We start from the raw sequence: 22,091 nt of genomic DNA, 5'->3' as shown, positions 1-22,091 counted from the left end.
GAAGACAATATGGATTGCAATCAATATGATTTCATAAAATCCTTTTAATCCCTTTGGTGTTTATCACGTCAGTTGTTTTGTATTACATTTTGTATTGTTGTTTGTTATGTACTTTCTTATCATGTAATGTTGTCTATCTATACCGAGGCAGATTTCAAACCATCGGCCTTGGTTGTAAAGTTTTTTTTTTTTAAATGTAAATAAAGATGACTTGGCTGGACTTTCCCAAGGCTTCTTTCACATCTCAGTGGCCTTCTATTCCTCTAGTTATTTACACCTCCAACCCCCCCCAAACTGAAAGCAGGGTCAACACCTTCCTCCTCCTCTCCTGGTGGTGCAAAGTCTTAATTAGAGCCAAATTATCCAGGGAGAGATGGGGAGAGGTGGAGGACAGGTGGGGGGAGAGAGACCAGTGAATACTCGGGGGAAGATACCACGCTTCATGCAGTTCCCACTCAGCCAACCGGGGCAAGCAGAGAACACACTGCTAATGATTCCCTACAAAGCTAATTAGACCCTCTCTCTGTTTCACATTCATCCTCACAGGTTGTGATAATTCATAGAGGAGCAGATAGCAAAGAGCATTCAGCCGCTAATCTCCTGTTTTGGTCTTTCAACGCCCACTGCTGTTATCTGGGAGCACATTCCTATTCCAGGTCTACATGATACAGATAAACAGATATCATTTCTGCTTTGGCCCCAGTGTGTGCATGCACATATGTGTAATTCTTTCTCTCTCCTCTCTCGTAATTGATTCATTGACAGCTTTTTTATTCTGCCTGACTAATCCAGTAAATGGATTATCACTTTAGAATACAGCAGATGTTAGTGGAAGGGAACGAGGCGTACTGTACAGGGCACTAATGCAGAAATCAGGCTGTTCTCATGAACCATTCGTCCATATGGCTATGAAAAGTAAAGCGCTGTAATTCGTATGTATTTCACATATGTATTGCTTGACATCAGCTCCCTCGTAAAAAAAAAGCACAATAAGGATGCACTTTCTGCGGCAGCTGAAGAAGACTATGGTGTTGCACTTCTACACTGCCATCACAGATACCATCCTCACCTGCTCCATCACTATCTGGTACGCTGCTGCCTCTGCCACTGACAAGAGCAGAGTGCAGCGCGCTGCCATTTACTTACTGGCTATGTCACTTTTCAAGGAGCACAACAAATGTCAAAATATCAAGCTTGAACAAAATTGCATCTTTGAGTAGCTTTTTATTTGGTATTCGCTAAACTCAACTTGAAAGTTTCGCCACATCACCTTTATTACATAAAATGGCATTTATTTTCAAAAGAAAGAGAAATACAATTTGGATTTTGTACCATATTTTTTTACTCACACTGGCGGCACACAAGGACTCAGTTTAAGGACAAAAAAATAGCTAAAAGCATGCAGTAGTGTTGAAAATGGGTTTTATCCACTTACTGGGGTCATTAGCTTTCATTTCCTGAATGCGGCCCTCAATACTTTCTTTCAGAGGAAGGTTTGCTTGAATGTTATTTAAGTAAGGTGTGTGCACATGTATTGAGCTTCAAAATCGTATTTACATTCAAGTATTTAATATCTACATTATAGAGTGATATTTCCTCCATTTGAATTAAAAACTGATGTTTTTATTAGATTCCTTTTTTCCGTAAAATTTTTTAAATGACGTCTTCATATAGAAGTTAAATGAAGGGGATTCATCATTCATCATCACGTGCTAAAGATGAATTTTTATCCATGTAAGAATTAGGGTTGGGTTTGATGGCATTTTAGTGAATCCCATTCCCGTATCGAATCCTCTTATTAAAAAAACGAATCCTTTTAAATCCCTTATTGAATCTAATTGCATTACAACATTTGCGAGTAATTTAAGTTTTGAACAGCTAAAAAACAAGCCTAATTAATGTTGACAACCTGTAGCGAGAACCTGAAAATGGAGATGGGCAGCAGAAGATATGTAATATTGATTAAATGCATATGACACACTGTTATAACAGGTGAAGCCTTCTTAGTTGATTTTTCATGAGTTCGATGATCAAAGTCCTGGAGGTCCTGATTCAGAAATATTTAATGGATATGCCTTGAAAATTAATTTATGCATGAACGTTTAAACAAGAGATAATAATAATAATAATAATAATAATAATAATAATAATAATAAATTGAATTTATATAGCGCTTTTCACAGACTCAAAGATCCTCCTTAAACTGATGAGATGTGATTATGGATAATGTATCTAAAGAACTCTGTTGGACTGTGTTAAACTACAAAAATAAAGAGTAACATTTCTTTTCCACCACAAACAATCTTTGGTCGGGGTTCCCTGGTAGCTCAAGGGTTCGAGTCCGACCCTGCGGCCCCACCACCCCCTTCATGTCTTTAGCTATTAAATAAAAGGCCAACATTTTTTATTTTTTTTAAAGGAAAAAAAAACATAAAAGCATATCAGTGCAAACAGACTGCGATGGAGTAGGAATGAAAGACAGCAACAACAAAAAAAAAAGTTTCTTGGACATTTTATAACCTTTCTCATCAAAGTCTTTTTTGATAGGTTTTCATTTTTCAGGCACTCCACTGTCCGTAACGCCATCTATGTTGTAAATACAGTCTACAATGTTATTGTCATCCTGTGACTGGCTCATGAGTGGAAACTCATTTGTAAAAACGCATGTCTCCTCCAAAAATAATCCAAGGCACTCCTCCTTAGGACTTAAAATTCCTTTATTTTACATGACGATGTATTTTAAAAAGGACCAACACGCTTTCTGCAGTAACTTTCATATATCCAAAGAGCACCTGTAGTTGAATACAATAAAGACCCAGCAGTGCTTCCACTCCTTTGTCTGCACTCTACCCTCTAGCCCTCTACTAGGGCTCTTTACTGTTCAAAGAATTTTTGCATAGCGGTACCGATACCATCTCCATGACTTTGATACCGGTTCCTGAACGATACTTTTTTCAATACCAGTTTTAACAAACAAAAAGAAATTACAAAATTACACATCACGACACAAATCTTTTTATTTATTTTTCTGCTCCTATACTACATGAGCCTGTGTGCGTAACAGAGCCTTTTTTTATGAGGAGCCTTCTGGGAGAATAGTCACCATTACCTCACACACATACAAGTGAAATGCTCTCACACACTCTTCTGAAATTCTTTCATACACACTAGTGAAAAATTATACTCTCACATACTATACTGAAACATCACACACACACACACACACACACACACACACACACACACACACACACACACACACACACACACACACACACACACACACACACACACACACACACACACACACACACACACACACACACACACACAATGCTCTAATCACTGACCGGATTTCACTTTCAATAGTGTATATGAGGGAATTTCAGTATTGCGTGTGAGAATGTTTCCGTAGAGTGTGTGTGTGTGTGTGATAGGTTTCAGTATAGTATGTATCATGTATGAGTATCATTTGTATGAAAGTACACTGCTCAAAAAAATAAAGGGAACACTTAAACAACACAATGTAACTCCAAGTCAATCACACTTCTGTGAAATCAAACTGTCCAGGAAGCAACACTCATTGACAATAAATTTCACATTGTGAAGTTGTGTGTTGTGCAAATGGAATAGACAACAGGTGGAAATTATAGGCAATTAGCGAGGCACCCCCAATAAAGGAGTGGTTCTGCAGGTGGTGACCACAGACCACTTCTCAGTTCCTATGCTTCCTGGCTGATGTTTTCACTCATTTTTGAATGCTGGCGGTGCTTTCACTCTAGTGGTAGCATGAGACGGAGTCTACAACCCACACAAGTGGCTCAGGTAGTGCAGCTCATCCAGGATGGCAGATCAAAGCGAGCTGTGGCAAGAAGGTTTGCTGTGTCTGTCAGCGTAGTGTCCAGAGCATGGAGGCGCTACTAGGAGACAGGCCAGTACATCAGGAGACGTGGAGGAGGCCGTAGGAGGGCAACAACCCAGCAGCAGGACCGCTACCTCCACCTTTGTGCAAGGAGGAGCACTGCCAGAGCCCTGCAAAATGACCTCCAACAGGCCACAAATGTGCGTGTGTCTGCTCAAACGCTCAGAAACAGACTCCATGAGGGTGGTATGAGGGCCCGACGTCCACAGGTGGGGGTTGTGCTTACAGCCCAACACCGTGCAGGATGTTTGGCATTTGCCAGAGAACACCAAGATTGGCAAATTCGCCGCTGGCACCCTGTGCTCTTCACAGATGAAAGCAGGTTCTGGAGACGCCGTGGAGAACGTTCTGCTGCCTGCAACATCCTCCAGCATGACCGGTTTGGCGGTGGGTCAGTAATGGTGTGGGGTGGCATTTCTTTGGGGGGCCGCACAGCCCTCCATGTGCTCGCCAGAGGTAGCCTGACTGCCTTTAGGTGCCTTTAGGTATCCTCAGACCCCTTGTGAGACCATATGCTGGTGCGGTTGGCCCTGGGTTCCTCCTAATGCGAGACAATGCTAGACCTCATGTGGCTGGAGTGTGTCAGCAGTTCCTGCAAGAGGAAGTCATTGATGCTATGGACTGGCCCGCCCGTTCCCCAGACCTGAATCCAATTGAGCACATCTGGGACATCATGTCTCGCTCCATCCACCAACGCCACATTGCACCACAGACTGTCCAGGAGTTGGCGGATGCTTTAGTCCAGGTCTGGGAGGAGATCCCTCAGGAGACCATCCGCCACCGCATCAGGAGCATGCCCAGGCATTGTAGGGAGGTCATACAGGCACGTGGAGGGCACACATGCTACTGAGCCTCATTTTGACTTGTTTTAAGGACATTACATCAAATTTGGATCAGCCTGTAGTGTGGTTTTCCACTTTAATTTTGAGTGTGACTCCAAATCCAGACCTCCATGGGTTGAAAATTTGATTTCCATTGATAATTTTTGTGTGATTTTGTTGTCAGCACATTCAACTATGTAAAGAAAAAAGTATTTAATAAGATTATTTCATTCATTCAGTGTATTTCAGTAGAGTGTGTGTGCGAGCATTTCACTTCAATGTGTGTGTGTGAGGTAACTGTGAATAATGTCCCAGATGGCCCTTCATAGGTTTCCCTGCATGTTTCGACAACGCTAAACGTTAGACAGCCAATCACCAGCATTATTAGATCTTGGTAGAAATATGCTGAATGCTTTTTTGGCTCACTGACGCTGATATGATTTGCTCCTTAGTTATTGAAACTGGGTTTTGAATGATGAGGTATTTTTCGATACTTTAGAGGCAATTCGGCCGGTGCCTAAATAGTATTGAATTCGGTAACCAGCCCTGAAGTACAATGCGTTTATGAGCATGATGCACGCAGTAATGTGCCAACTGATCTCATACAAATACAGGTGCAACCAAGAATGACAAATATAGAGAAGGAAACAAAGAAATGAACATACTGAAAAAAAAGCAAGAGGAGATGCACTACAGTCTTTTCTTCTCATAAAAGCTCCATTATTGCACAGGAGATCACTCAGCTGTTGCAGTGCATACACTGAAGAAGTCAACATTCTGCAGCTGCTGTCACACACAATAATTATTAATGACACCGGTCCCAAAGGGCAATTCATTTTCAGAGATAGTACACCTCAGTCTCTCCTCTCTCTGCCTCCATGTTTCCTATATGTGCTCTGCTCCCCCGATGCTTTTATTCTTTCATTAACGCTCCGGGCTCATCAGTAAGCATGGCTCACTTCAGGCTCAATTCAGACGAGCTGCTACTATATGAGCCAGCCAGCCAATTGTGATGTCACGCCCATTGTCTGCCAATTACAATTCAATTTAGCAGAAGAAACGCTCTGGAATGTGATTATAAGCGAAAGTGCGTGCGTGTGTGCATGCGTGCGTGTGTGTGTGTCTGTGTGTGTGTATGAGAGATTGCAGAAAGTCTTTGTGATAATTTGTGATGTTCTCCCTCTTTCACTTAGCACTTTTATATTCTGAAGTGGCTTCCAGTTCTTCTTCTTCCTCCTTCCTCAGCCTTCTCCACAGTGAGTTGGCTTAGCCTTTCCAGACAGCGTGACATTTGCACCTCCCCACTGCCTCGCTGAGCCGAAGCGGTGAATACAGCGAGCAAAGACACATACAACATACTGTACAAACCCACAAACACGCTAGCTGCAGGGCTACAAGAGGAGGGTCTGATGATATGTATCGACCTGTCAGCGTTTTGTGAGTATGTCCTGTTTTCAATAGCTTTTTATCTGCTTTATTTACAGCAAACATTCCTCCTCCACACTGCCTCTGTCGCTTCGCTCTCCCGGTTAACTGTGACTCAAAACATATGAGGAATCCAGATTTCAAAACTAGAAACACACACAGAGAGAAAACATTGTATTTAAGAAGAACCATCGGCTGTAAATAAAGATGTCTTCACTTCCTAACGCTTAACAAAAGTGAAGCCAAAATATCCTGAACACGGCGCTGCCATCTTGTAAATTGGATTATGGTTGTATATTTATTTAATTTAGCTGAATTTATGCAACCTGTGTGTGCTTTGCTGCTCTTGCCTGGGTTTCCCATTTGTTGACCTGCTGCTACGGACATGTTGGTTGATTGAATGATTGCGATGTTGTTTCTGAATTTTGAATTGCCCTTTAGGGCTAAATAAAGTACTTTGAATTGCACTGAATTGAATTTTGGAGCCAGAGTTTGCACAGTAGTGATCGGGCGGTGGAGACGCAGTATCGAAGTCCCGCCCATACATACCGACCAACCAATCGCGAGTGAATCACAGATGTTTCAGCCCGTTTTTATAGCATCCAAGAAAAACTTTATAAAAATCGAAGTTATCACAAAAATGAACAATTGAACAATGGTCAGCGTGACAAGAACTACCTAAAATGACAGAAACCATCTTTGGGGAAAATTAAGTGACATGTACTTTGACTCTACTTTACATCTGCTAACAATTTATGACCTATACTGCAGCCAGCCACCAGGGGGCAATCCAGATGTTTTTGGCTTGACTTGTACAGCCTATGCGTCAACCTTGGAGAAGAACTCGTTCAAACACACGTAATATCATTCCACCACAATTCAACATGTTAAATCTGGTGGTTATAACCTTTTCTTTCTTCACTTAAAGGCCCTGAAAACTTATTTTCTGATTGAGCTTTCCCCTAGAAGAGGAAACAAGATAAGATATAAGCCTTTATAAAGCCCATAGGGGGGGAAAGGGGGGAAAAGAAAGTTGTGTTTTCAGAGGTAGAAAGACTAACTTAGTGTGGATGGAGGGCCCAAACAAAAAAATGCAAATACCACAGTCCCACACACACACGCAAAATAGTGTCCCAGCTCAGTTGGGTCAGCTCCTATGAGACTTGAAGCAGGTATTATTATCGCCTCACTAAAAATAGGTCCAGCTACCAAACACATTCTCATCTGAAGTTACACACACACACACACACACACACACACACACACACACACACACACACACACACACACACACACACACACACACACACACACACACAGAGTCTGTTATTCCCATCATTGCACAGACCAGTTATTTCTCCTCTCTCCCTCTTCAGCACAGTGACTCCCCGCTGACTCGATCAGATAACACAGACCTTGACTGAAGGCCAATCTCCAGTATTTCTCTGTCATCAGAAGTCCAGTTCTTATGTACATATTCACTGTCTCCTTTGGATTCAGTTCCTATAAAGTCAGTCGGAAAGTGTTCTTTCTTTGCCAGTACAGACAGACCGAGGAGAGGTGAAATGGAGGGAGATGTTTGTGTTTAAAGTCAAAGGGAAACTCTTGCATTTGTCAACCCGTGTGTTGTATGATTTAACGTTTTATTCATCTCTGTTGTAGAGTTTGAACGCTCAAATTAAAGTATTTCAACTTAAGCGGATTCAACAATGACACGTTCACATCGCGTCATTCGTGCCATTCGCTCCACCTGCCGTGACTTCGCATCTATTGGCATCTTTGTATTGACTTTGTGTGTAAACCTGTCACGCAATTTGTGTGAAATGTGGGAGTGTTTTAACTCGCTGTGAAGGTAACACCACTGACATACCAGCACCATGTAAAGCTCACCGATTAACTCATTTGTTTAATCTCTACCGAAAACGTGAAATAAAAGTGTTATGTGCCGGACTATACCTTAGTCCAGAAACATCCAACTGGTCCCATTCGATCTCTCTACAAGGGAACAGTGGACAAAATGAACACAACATTTGAAAATAATGACAAATACCGTGATTTCCCTTAAAGAAAATCGCCTACAAACACGAATAATAGAGTGGGGTACAGACAGGGCAATAAACAGCCTAACAACAGGTGTCGTCATGGGCATTGAGCCACACACACACACACACACACACACACACACACACACACACACACACACACACACACACACACACACACACACACACACACACACACACACACACACCCCAGGAGGTTGTAAGTATGTTGCCAAAATAATGACTGCGGCTTATCTTTCATTCGGGTGCCACATAGCTCATTTAAATAAAACATTTCAAAGGTGTTCTCGCGCTTTCTCTTCCCCCCAACAGGTTCAAGCCAATTTGTTTCTACATAAAACACACACAGACACACACAGACACACACACACACACACACACACACACACACACTTCCCACCTGATGCTGTTCAGGGACACAAGGCTTGCTCTGCCAACACTACCACACGGTAACAGAGTCACGTTTATTGACTGTGGACGCTACGCGACGATTTGTAGGCTGGTGATGGAAAGAAAACTAAATAGTTTAAAAAGTTTGGAATCAGCTGAAAAATGTTTGTCTTTCCTTCAATAATAACTATCTTAACAGAATCATTCAGACCATTGGTGAATTAGACCCTTTTAAGGGGGGCTATATATATATATATATATATATATATATATATATATATATATACACACACACATATATACACACACAGTACAGGCCAAAAGTTTGGACACACCTTCTCATTCAATGTGTTTCCTTTATTTTCATGACTATTTACATTGTAGATTCTTACTGAAGGCATCACAACTATGAATGAACACATATGAAATTATGTACTTAACAAAAAAGTGTGAAATAACTGAAAACATGTCTTATATTTTATATTCCTCAAAGTAGCCACCCTTTGCTTTTTTGATAACTCTGCAAACCCTTGGTGTTCTCTCAATGAGCTTCATGAGGTAGTCACCTGAAATGGTTTTACCTTCACAGGTGTGCTTTGTCAGGGTTAATTAGTGGAATTATTTCCCTTATTAATAAAAAAAGCAAAGAGTGGCTATTTGAAGAATCTAAAATATAAGACATGTTTTCAGTTATTTCACACATTTTTGTTAAGTACATAATTCCATATGTGTTCATTCATAGTTTTGATGCCTTCAGTGAGAATCTACAATGTAAATAGTCATGAAAATAAAAGGAAACGCATTGAATGAGGAAGGTGTGTCCAAACTTTTGGCCTGTACTGTATATATCTATATATATATATATATATATATATATATATATATATATATATATATATATATATATATATATATAGATATATACACAGAAAAGTCTAAAAGCCCTGAAAGGAGGTGTACCCACTTTGGCACAGTTGAAGAGAGTTTAGAAAAATCCCAGTAGAAACACATTTTAAACTCATTCACAGATAAAGTGAGTCATTATGGGCGGATGAAGTGCGACCCGGCTGATGTTACTGCACATCTGTTCTGCTTCAGTGGGTGTAAAGTGCAGTGTAAGAGCAACAGAGAGAGCGACTGTGTGCTGATGTGTGACCGCAATATCTCATTCAGTCGTAGGGTTACAGACACACTTAATGACAAAAAATGAGAAAACACACGGCGCACAGGAGGAGGACGAGGCGTAGTAGTGGTAGGGGTGGAGGTCATGTGACAGAGTGTGGTAGGGGAGGGGGGTTATGTGACAGAGTGCAGTCACGCATGGTCCTCCTCTTGTCTGCATCAGGGCTTGACGCTAACTTTTTCCCCCAAGGAGTACAAATGCTTTTAAATGAAAACATTAAGGAGCACAGTGAAAGATGTTCAGTTTATACTGTGTGTGTGTGTGTGTGTGTGTGTGTGTGTGTGTGTGTGTGTGTGTTTTTTAAAGGGCTGTTTGAGGGTTAAGATTTGGTTTTAAGATTAGGGCTAGAATTAGGTTATGGTTAGGGTAAGGGTTAAGGTTAGGCATTTAGTTGTGATGGTTAAGGTTAGGGTAAGGGGCTAGGGAATGCATTATGGCAATGACGGTTCCCCACAAAGATAGTGCAACAAACCTGTGTGTGTGTGTGTGTGTGTGTGTGTGCGTTTGTGTGTCTCTTAGCGATATCTGCACGTATAGCTTTAACTACCGTAATGATACTTTTTTTCAGTGTTGTTTACCTTTCTCTGCTTCGTCACAGAAAACTCTACTCTGATTGGTCCATTGCAGCTTGTGGAATTGTGGGACCCTGTAGTTTTTCTTACTATAAGCAGCGGGGGGAAAACATTAGACTTTTCTGGTTGGCATATATCTATTTTTCGGGCCAAATGCGTGTGAAATACTGTCACTCCAAGAGCCCTGTATATTCTGCTTAGATCACATCAGCATACAGAAGTAGTGTTTTATCCGTGCTTCTCCTCTCCGGAGAGCGAGATTAAGATGGAGGGAGGAGCAGCTGAAAGGAGGAGGAAAAAGAAATGGAAAAAAACACCATCCTTGGGACAGATTAGGGTTCAGTAAGAGACAGTATCTCTACCAACAGACGTGGTGATAGGCGTGAAATAAACGGAGATGTTAAAAAAAAATAAAAGAAATGTCCCGAGGATATTGGAGCCGTGCAGCTCTATCAACATGACGAGCTCCTGGTGGAGCGTCGTCCTCTGCCCAGCCTCGAGATGCACTGCATTTCTGAGACAGAGTCGCCACTGAGGGAATTAATTTATGCATAACCTGCTTCCTGCTTTGAAAACTCAATAAAAGGAAAGAAAAGCAGCACACACACGGATGCTATTTAAATGTAATTCTATTCATCACATTTTAGCTACACTCTGTCCATTAAGACTCCAGAAAAGATGTTTTAGACTGATATGTTGTGAAAATAAGAGTCCAGGATCTGAATACCAATAACTCTAGGGGTGGGAATCATCAGAGGATACGATATTATCACGATACATAAGTCATGCTACGATATTATCGCGATACATACGTCATGATACGATATGATCACGACACATACGTCATGATACGATATTATCGCGATACATAAGTCATGATACGATATTATTACGATACATACGTCATGATACGATATTATCACGATACATACGTCATGATACGATATTATCACGATACATACGTCATGATACGATATTATTACGATACATACGTCATGATACGATATTATCACGATACATACGTCATGATACGATATGATCACGACACATACGTCATGATACGATATTATCGCGATACATACGTCATGATACGATATTATTACGATACATACGTCATGATACGATATTATCACGATACATACGTCATGATACGATATTATCACGATACATACGTCATGATACGATATTATTACGATACATACGTCATGATACGATATTATCACGATACATACGTCATGATACGATATTATCACGATACATAAGTCATGATACGATATTATCACGATACATACGTCATGATACGATATCAAAATACATAAGTCATGATGCGATATTATCACGATACATAAGTCATGCTACGATATTATCGTGATACATACGTCATGATACGATATGATCACGACACATACGTCATGATACGATATTATCACGATACATACGTCATGATACGATATTATTACGATACATACGTCATGATACGATATTATTACGATACATAAGTCATGATACGATATTATCACGATACATAAGTCATGATCATGATACATAAGTCATCATACGATATTATTACGATACATAAGTCATGATACGATATTATCACGATACATAAGTCATGATCATGATACATAAGTCATCATACAATATTATCACGATACATAAGTCATGATCATGATACATAAGTCATCATACAGCAATTATATATTAATTAATTTTTTAACTTCAAGTTATGTCCCCAAAGGACAACTTGTCAACATTTAAAAAAATATGTCTCAGGATAATTTGGGCTACTCAGAAATGCCGTCTGTTAGCATATTGGTTGGATTGGATTCAATTCTCTTTATCCATCGATGTGATGAGCTAATTTCATCAGTTTGTGACGGATGTCCGTCCCCTTCCTCTGTCTCTGTGTTGGCGTTCTAACCTCCGGTGGATTTCTGAGGACTATGGTTAACTGCTCCTCAGATCTCTGCAGGGTAAATCCAGACAGCTAGCTAGACTATCTGTCCAATCTGAGTTTTCTGTTGCACGAATAAAACTAATTTTGAACGTACACATGTTCCACCAAAACAAGTTCCTTCCCGAGGCCATTCCCAGAATGCTGTATGGACTAGCCAGACCCTCCCCCGCAGTGCTGTGGAGGAGGGTCTGGCAATGCGAGACTACTGAGTAGGAAACATTAGTTGTATACTAGGCTAAAATTTTTCATGTAAAAGAAGGAGAAAGGTTGTTTTATAAATGTGTATGGTTGAATTTGTACTCATTGAAAGAGTGTATTGAAGGAATAAAGGACTTTATAACAGTTCAGCTATTTTTTTAATAATAATATTTATTTGTTTCCCTGTAACAAAGGTGGAAACAACAACTAACCATGGGTATCATTATCGGCCAAATGTTTTTTTTCAAACATTCAGCCCAGAATTTCACAATCATTGCATCCCTAGTTATATCTGAGGAGAAGAGGTGAGGTTTTTATGCAGATCCAGAGGGTTGAATGGGATCAGGGTCAGATTTCTCCTGTCAAAATCATGTATTACCGCTGTTGAAATCAAACGGCATCTATGTTTGTTTCCTCCGGGTTTCCCTCATCACACGTAGCAGCACATCGTGACACTCAAACAGAGGTTTCAGAATTGGTAGCCTGCAGTGCATCTTTCCACTGGATTATAGAAGAATGTGGAGATTATTCGGTGGACACATTAAAACAATATGTCTGACTGAGCCATCGTGCAAAAAGGGGTTTTAGTTGGACGCCTAAGTCTTAAATCAGAGGCAGGAGTGCAGCTTTAAGCAGCTTAGCTGCATTGTAAGTAAACACATTACACCCAGTGCATTGCCAATCCCAGCGAGCAGAACAGAATATGAAATTTCATGAACTCCTGCCGGGGAAAAAGCAACGCCTCAGAGAGAAACAGAAACTTCTCATTTCATCCACTGACAACACAAACACAAGCGAGTCCCTGATACCAACGTGCACTCGCTGTTCCAGGGGAGTTAAGCTGACTGTCAACAATGCACTCATGAATATACACCTCTGGATCAGCTCCAAGTCACACATGGCAAAGGTGCCTCAAACATGAATGTAAATCTCAGTTCAGTCAGCCAGCTCTCTAAAACCGAAATCTTCCTCACCCTGTCCCCGAGAAATCACGTCCGGAAACTAATAACTTGTTTTGCAAAAATATGATGTGAGGAGAAACATAATTGCTGGCAGGATTATGTACCATGGAAATGTTTTTGTTTTAGTGAATGAAGTACATTTTTGTCCTGCACACAAGTCAAAGAGAGGTCGAGGTGATGGGGGTGTATAAAGTGCAAAGGGAGGGTCTCAGGAAAAACACTGTTGAGATGCATTATGGGAAGTGGAGCTTGACGCATAGGGATTTTATTTGAACTTTATAAAAGTGCAGTATTAATTTTTTTTTTTGCCACAAACTGTATACACAACGCATATTATCACCTTATAAAGTTTTTCTTGGCCAATGTGCTAGCAAACAGTTGCTTATTTACACATGCTGCAGACTTTGGCCTCTTTTCATTTTGATTTTGTGCCTCCTCATCTCCTCGCTCCTCCCTCCTACTGCCTGTGACTTGCTTAAAGGTCCCATGACATGCTGCTTTTTGGATGCTTTTATATAGGCCTTAGTGGTCCCCTAATACTGTATCTGAAGTCTCTTTTATATAGACCTTAGTGGTCCCCTTATACTGTATATGAAGTCTCTTTTATATAGACCTTAGTGGTCCCCTAATACTGTATCTGAAGTCTCTTTTATATAGACCTTAGTGGTCCCCTAATACTGTATCTGAAGTCTCTTTTATATAGGCCTTAGTGGTCCCCTAATACTGTGTCTGTCTCTCTCTCATGGGTGGGCCAAATTCTCTTGGTGGGCAAAGCAGAGAAAGGGGAGGTAACCTTGCTCCTTATGACCTCATAAGGAGAAGATTCCAGATTGGCCCATCTAAGCTTTCATTTTCTCAAAGGCAGAGCAGGATACCCAGGGCTCGGTTTACACCTATCACCATTTCTAGCCACTGGGGGACCATAGGCAGGCTGGGGGAACGCATATTAATGTTAAAAAAAAAACTCATAAAGTGAAATGTTCATGCCATGGGACCTTTAAAGACTTTGAAATGAGTCACCTACATGCATAATATTCAGATCCACATTGTTTTAAGACTATATGGGTCAAGGAGGGACAAACAGTCATAAATCAGGTACTAATGAGGACAAATGTGAGCATACATTACACACCTGCTCATTAAGAGAAGAAACTCCAGACGATATGAAAATATAATTGAGGCCATCTAACTGCAAGTTGAAATCATATTATAAAAGGCCGATACAACACAAACCGTATATTCCAGCTTTAATCACTTTAAGTACTCCTCCTCCGCCATCCCTCTCTTATTCCTCCTCTTCCCACATTCAGATGATTTTGGTCCAGGTTCTGATTGGTCCCTAGGCTGATCACAGATTGGCGACAGGGCATATTCTCATCCCAACATTGCATTTCTCTGACTTCCAGACTCTTTTACACCATGCCTTTTCTCTCAGTCCTTTCTTCCTCTTTTCCCTTCCGTCCTGTTTTTCATTTCATTTTATTTCATTCTCCAGATAAAATGACCCAGAAGCAAAAAAAGCGCCCAGAAGCAAACTGTAAAAGCATCGCCACAAGTGTGTACGTCATGTATAGACCTACGTGGGTTCGTGCACATGCATCGGCTCTTATTCGTTGTACACAGTGCCGAGCAGAAAGGGAATATTGATTTTATGGCATCTTACATCATTAAATAACGGTCTGATGCAAAGTAATATGTTACAGTGACTGCTCTCATTCACTCTGCTTTCTGATGGAAAATAAGATAACATCTGCTTTAACATGATCTTTCATAAACATTCACCCTTGCAACAAGTGTCTCAAAGAATGAATTCTGCAGATTTTTCTGTTGTACAGTAGATCTGCAGCCACACAAAAACACTCACTCAGCGGCCCACTGAGTCTCTTTCAGCAGCTTTCGTCACCCTGTGAAGCTCCCGAGGCAGTTAGAAACCAGAGCGAGGTGTCAGGAAGTCTTGACACCAGAAGTCTTCGCAGAGAAACCAAGCTTCATCTTCTTTAGTTAACACTGTTTAAATGCAGGATTTTTGGTTCAATCCTAGTAACAAAAGTCAGCACCGGGTTTGTAAGAAATGTAACATTTAGGTCATAAACCTGGCAGCAAATTCACAATATGAAAGTCTCAGAAACCTTCATGAGCTTTAAGAATACCTTATCAATAGTTTCAGCGTGAAATTCTTTTTGTTTTTGTGCTCGTTTTAAATATGTTTTTATCAACTCGTGTTGTCATTGTCTCAGATGTTTCCGATTTGTCTAATTTTTTAATTAGGTTGTTGCAGACTGTGGTTTCAGTACGAAGACCCGATCACACCAGCATTTAAAACTGTGAAATGTCACGGCAAATCAATAAAATTCAATGGAATCGCCTCAAGTAATGTATACAATTGCGGGAGAAAAGTAAATCCATACATTTGTGTGTGTGTGTGTGTGTGTGTGTGTGTGTGTGTGTGTGTGTGTGTGTGTGTGTGTGTGTGTGTGTGTGTGTGTGTGTGTGTGTGTGTGTGTGTGGCTCAATGCCCATGACAATTGTAATTGGTTTAAAGAAATGCCAACAAACCAGAGCATGTTTTTTCTCCCATCCCGGAATGCTGTGTGGACTGGCCAGACCCTCCTCCACAGCGCTGTGAAGGAAGGTCTGGCAGTGAGAGACTACTCCCGCGATGACTACTACGTCCACTAGAGGGCGCCACAACTAGGAACATAAATATAGGTCTTAATTGCTGCTTGAACAAAGGACCTCTGGGAGTGTTTTTTTCGGGGGATGACAGTCTGATTTATTTCCACTGATTAAAAGAATGGTCCTGGAAATATCAGCAGCAGCAACACCTTCTCTACTTCACATCCAAACATCCAAACAACTGGTGCTGTTTACAGTGAATGAAACCGGATGAATGGACGCTTCCTCTTCTCCTCAGGTCTTTGCTATATTAGCACTCTAACAGCTGACTGTCTGGGCCTATCAATTAACACACTCCCACTGGATGAGGGGGAACAGCTCCCCCACTGGGAGCTCTCCCAGTTATTACAGCTGGATCAGCCACTTGAAGATCAGGGCTTGCACTCTTTCCAGAGGAACTGCTGCTCCCCTGTGATCTTTGAGCCAGAGACAAATGTGGTTAGGCATGAAATCCCACGCCAGTTCACACTACCCACTCAATAGACGGAGGAGGTTTTAAAATATCAGACAGATTTTCCTGCACAGTGAGAGGGGCTCTTCTGTACAAAAAAGGTACAGAAACAAGACAGAGAGGCTGCAGTTACGCCAGCAGGGTAAACAACGGCAATGACGATGTCCCAATGCCCAAAATGACTGTTGCTCTGTCCTGGCAGTCCAGAGATATTACATTTACAGCAGCAAACACTCACAATACGACAAGCTGCAATCAGTGAAGCTTCAGCATTGCTCCTTAATAAATGACTCAAATGATTATTCAAATATCAACATTTTTGACAATGCATTTTCTGCAGATTAATCGACTTATCGTTTCAGCCCTAAACATTTCTTCTTCAGCAGGTGCACGGTCACATATCAGAGATGTGGACTTGTTGACTTGGACTCGAGTCGACTCGAGTCACTGTTTTGATGACTTCACTGGATATAAAATGACTGGATATAAAATAAATGACTTGAATCTCGACTTGTAAGTTAATGACTCCAGACTTGACTTGACTTGAGGCATGATGACTCGGATGACTTCCGTGTATTCATAAGTTTGAATGTTGTTAGCTGTTAAATACAAAATAATTTAATCTACTGTTGTCACGTTTCTGTCTAACTATCGAGTATGCTATGCAACGGCAGCAGCGCAAACCGTGAATCATTATTGGATGGCTCAAAAAAAACTCCCCGGTATGCGATTGTCATGATCGGATGGCTGTCTGTCAGTCAATCTCCTAGCTTTGGCAACACGTAACATCAAAGACCCCTGATGAAGCCTCATTAGTTGGACCAGAAAACCACAATGGCTAGTGTCTGTGCCACAACTAGCCAATCATTTTATTAGATGGGCTACTAATACCTTGTCTTTTCTCTTCATGAAGACCGGATACCACAGGTGAGAGAGCTTTATCTTGGGTGTAAAAAAAAAGTGACCTGATTTGGAACTTGACTTGCCTTAACTCGACTTGACATAACCTGTGACTACACTTGACCCCAAAAAAATAACTCAAGACTTGGACCAAATGACTTGAGACTTACCTGAGACTTGAGCAAAGATGACTAGGTCACAACACTGCTACAGTGCCAATGTACAATGCCAATGACGCCAATGACGCCAATGACGATGTCCCAATGCCCAAAGTGACTATAGCTCTTCCCTAACAGTTCAGAGATATTACATTTACAGCCACAAACATTCACATTATGCAATCAGTGAATCTTCAGCGTTGTTCCTTGATAAATGACTCAAATGATTATTCAAATATCAACATTTTTGACAATGAATTTTCTTAAGATTAGCTGAGTTATCGTTTCAGCCCTAAACATTTCTTCTACGTGGATGTACACAGCAGGTGCACGGTGAGAAAAACTCTCAGACGTGTAAATTTCATTACATTTCCTGTCACTATGTCTCGGGCATTTATGACACTTTTGGGTATTTTATATGTCTACAGCGACCTTAATGTAATTTTGAAATCTCTATAATAGAATTACAGTTGGCTTACAGTGATCCAGGTGGTGAATAGTGCAGCTTATAGCGACTTTATACAGCGTTATGGAAGGTTTCATCTCCTGTACAGTATAATCCTCTAATAATCCCGGACAGGCATGTAGCTGCAGTGTCTTTCTGAAATGCGAGCTATTAACGGATTATCCTTAATAAAGTGTGCGTGGCTGCGCCGGGCTGTGCGAGAGTGTTTAAATAGCCCTGTTGATCCCAAACGGTGCCAGTCAGTCAGCCATTCAGCCACATTCCGCTACAACTACTTTGGACTAAAGTGGACTTTAAAAAAACGCAGCAGCCGCGGCTCACTCACCTTCTTCCTTGGCTGCCATTTCATCATATTTGTAAAGCAGATATATGCACGGCATCAAAGTGTCACAACGGCCGGTGAGGAGCGGTGTGCACGCGGCGACAGAGGCATCTCAGACCCGGAGAGAAGGCTGCCTCCGGCGGGCTTGTTGGGGGGGAGTGGAGTAGCAGAGACGCGCCCGGAGCAGGAGTTAGTTAGTTATAATCCTGGGATAATGACACTGGAAGCCCTCCTCCGGTTACAGCGAGCACAGGGTGCTGTCCTGTCATCCAGCCGCCGGTCTGTGCAGAGCATCATCCGTCTGCTGCGGCTGCTTCAGCGGCTCTGAGGACTCAACTGAACCGGGACCTGAGAGCTGAAATCCTACACCGATACACTCTCTCTCTCTCTCTTTTTCCTCTTACACACCTCCTCTCTCTCTCCCTCTACACACACACCCCCACTCTCTCTCTCTCTCTCTCTCTCTCCCTCTCTCTTACACACCTCCTCTCTCTCTCTCCCCCTCTGTCTAACACACATCCCCCCCTCTCGCTCCCTCTCTACACACACCCCTCCCTCTCCCTCGCTAACACAAACACCCCTCTCTCGCTCCCTCTCTCTCTAACACACACCCTCTCTCTCTCCCTCTCTCTCTAACACACACCCTCTCTCTCTCTCTCTAACACACATCCCCCCCTCTCGCTCGCTCTCTCTCTAACACACCCTCCCTTTCTCTCCCTCGCTAACACAAACACCCCTCTCTCGCTCCCTCTCTCTCTAACACACCCTCTCTCTCTCTCCCTCTCTCTCTAACACACACCCCCCTTTTCTCCCTCTCTCTAACTCCCCCCCCCCTCTCCCTCTCTCTCTAACACACACCCTTTCTCAATTCAATTCAATTCAAATTGCTTTATTGGCATGAATGTCCGAAATAACAATATTGCCAAAGCATCAACTAACCTTGATACCACTGTAAAACTCTCTCTCCCTCTCTCTCTAACACACACCCTCTCTCTCCCTCTCTCTCCTTCTCTCTCTAACACACACCCTCTCTCTCCCTCTCTCTCCTTCTCTCTCTAACACACACCCTCTCTCTCCCTCCTCTCTAACACACACCATCTCTCTCTCTCTCTCCCTCTCTCTCTCTAACACACAACCTCTCTCTCCCTCCCTCTCTAACACACACCCTCTCTCTCTCTCTCTCTCTCTCTCTAAAACACACCCTCTCTCTCCATCTCTCTCTCCCCCTTTTTCATTAGTTAACCCACACTGCATGTGGCTAATAATCAGAGGTGGAAGAAGTATTCAGGTAATTTACTTCAGTAAAAGTACTAATACACACTGTAAAAAGATTCCACTACAAGTAGGCCTAGAAGTCCTGCATTCAAAATTCACTTAAATTAAAGTATGTACATTTTTATAGGCAAAATGTAGTTTAAGTAACCTACCTAAAGTGCGTAGCTATGCTGCAGTAAAATGTTCCCTGTCAGTGTTTTCTTCTTCTATCTGATGTTTCTGGATTAATATTCCCGCTGCATTAATGTTACATGTTACATCTTACTGCTGTAGATGTTTAAGGTTGTGCTCATTTTAACTCCTTTATATACTGTTGGGTTTAACATTTTTATTTGTAGCGTCGCTGTCCTGTGAGAACCACGTATCTCTTAAAAGTCAACTTTATAGGCGTCAGAAAAACATTAAATAAAAAAAAAAAACGACAATAAAATACACGTAAATACTCAACCATCAATTTTGTATTCAAGATTCTTAAAGCTATAGTCTCATGTTCTGCACACAGAATATGAGCTGCTGCCCTCCGGTAGGAGGTTTAGAGTTCCTCGCTGTAGACTAAACCCAACAAAAAATGTATTCCTATATCTATTAAGCTTCTAAATCGCTGCAGATAAAAGACAGAACAGGCCCCGGTTCATGATGGCGATTTGCAGATTTGCACTTTTGCACTGTTGCTTGTGATCACTGCCTTGATGTGTTTTACACACCATAAGGGTCATATTATGGTTTGTTGTATTGTATTGGTATCATGTCGTTTGGTTTTTTGGTTGTTGTTTTTTTATGGCTGCAGCATGGTTTAAGTGCCCACGACAAATTCCCCACCTTGTGGGACAATAAAGTTTATCTTGATCTTGTACTATAGTGCGTAGTTTCTGTCGCCCCCCATGAGGAATTCTAAGTAATGACAACAACACTGTCGGTGCATCCACATGATACAAGCCTTCCGTAATATGTCACCGCCCCTCCTCCACGCAGTTTCCAGTAAGAGTTCATACCGTCAAATCAACGAGGACACAGGATTAAAAAAACATGATGGACTCTTCAGATGTCATTTTTTATGTCCTCTTCGTCTCCAAAGCTGAACGCTAGGGCTGTGCAATTAATCGAAATTTAATCGGGATTATGATTGATCATTGATCAATGATCACAAAAACAGAATAATCAAGAAAAACAATTATTTAGCTCATTACGTTTTGCAAGTAAACTCTTAAGTTTAAAATGGGAAAAGTATTAAGGCAAATTTCACAGTTGTGTTTTTTTACTGTTGATTTATTTAACTTTTTCCACTGTTTTTTTAAGTTCAATAATTGCAACATCTTTCCAGAACTCAACGAGTAATTGTGTTAAATTATCGTGATTTCAACATTGACCAAAATAATCGTGATTATATTTTTTTCCATAATCGAGCAGCCCTACTGAACGCTGCTGTTGTCCTTTCTCGGCGGTGACCTAAAACGCATCACTCGAGCTTCTGCCTGTGAATGTCGCCGGACTACACCATTAGTGTGAAAAATATGTATTTTTGATTTTGGGGTGAACTGTCTCTTTAAGAATTACAGAGCTAGACGCGTTAGACAAAAGGTTGACATGGCTGGAGGGAAATATTTTTGTGTGTCGTCCTTCTATTAAAAATGATAATTGGCTTCAACGTAAAATATATCCATATTCGTACCTTTTTCTATAATTAGGGTTGTTTTTTTGTCATCTGAATATAGAATATCTCACGTCTGCTTTGTATCAACTCATTTTGCAAAGGCTTCAATGTACTGCAACGGACGTTCATTAATATAAAATTGATGCGCACTATAGCTTTGACTTGTACTTGTACTTTTTTAAATCTTACTATATTAACGTGACCAAAAGTAAAAAGAGCCGAGAGTAAAAGATGTTTGCAGGCTGGAAGAAGCTCAAACCTCCCTCTGCATCTCCTCACTCAGGGAGGGAAGGTTGGAAACCGGAGCTGAGGGTTTTATTATTGGGGATCAGAGGAGTTAAGAGGGCAGGGACACTGAGTCCCAGAAAGAAAGCCTTCAGGATCCTTTACCCTCCATAAACAAAGACGGAGGACAGCCCTAACAGCCACAAAGCCTGCAGAGCAAAGCGGAGACTTTCAGTGATGGTGGAGGGACTGGAAATCAATAGAGGATGAAACAGGTGTCCCGTGATTGGTGGATTGTCTTTAAGGCTTTTCTTACACACAAAAGGACACTCCACACACTGATGTGGAGTCTTTCATCTTTGACCTGAAGCATCTAAATTAAGGCTGTCGATCAAGCGAAATATTTCATCACGATTAATCGCATGATTTCCATAGTTAACTCGTGATTAATCGCACATTTTTTACAGACATAAA

The 22,091-nt window shown here is 41.4% G+C and overlaps 1 protein-coding gene across 3 annotated transcripts in view; it reads right to left on the bottom strand.

The window, feature by feature from the left end:
* Nucleotides 1-22,091, bottom strand: part of ttc28 (tetratricopeptide repeat domain 28) — a 166,247-nt gene that overhangs the window by 103,225 nt on the left and 40,931 nt on the right. Inside the window, exon 1 of one of the 3 annotated variants that reach the window (XM_039779291.1) lies at nt 18,470-18,578. The exons of the other annotated variants lie outside the window; for them this stretch is intronic. Within the exon in view, the coding sequence (XP_039635225.1) occupies nt 18,470-18,496 (27 nt within the window). The 5' untranslated portion in view covers nt 18,497-18,578. Of the gene's footprint in view, nt 1-18,469; nt 18,579-22,091 lie in introns of those variants that run through there. 3 annotated transcript variants of the gene reach the window in all.

This window comes from Perca fluviatilis, chromosome 17 (assembly GCF_010015445.1).
Source record: "Perca fluviatilis chromosome 17, GENO_Pfluv_1.0, whole genome shotgun sequence".
Lineage (NCBI taxonomy): Eukaryota > Metazoa > Chordata > Actinopteri > Perciformes > Percidae > Perca > Perca fluviatilis.
The sequence above is the reverse complement of the archived record's forward strand: the minus strand, read 5'-3'. Positions and strand labels throughout refer to the sequence as shown.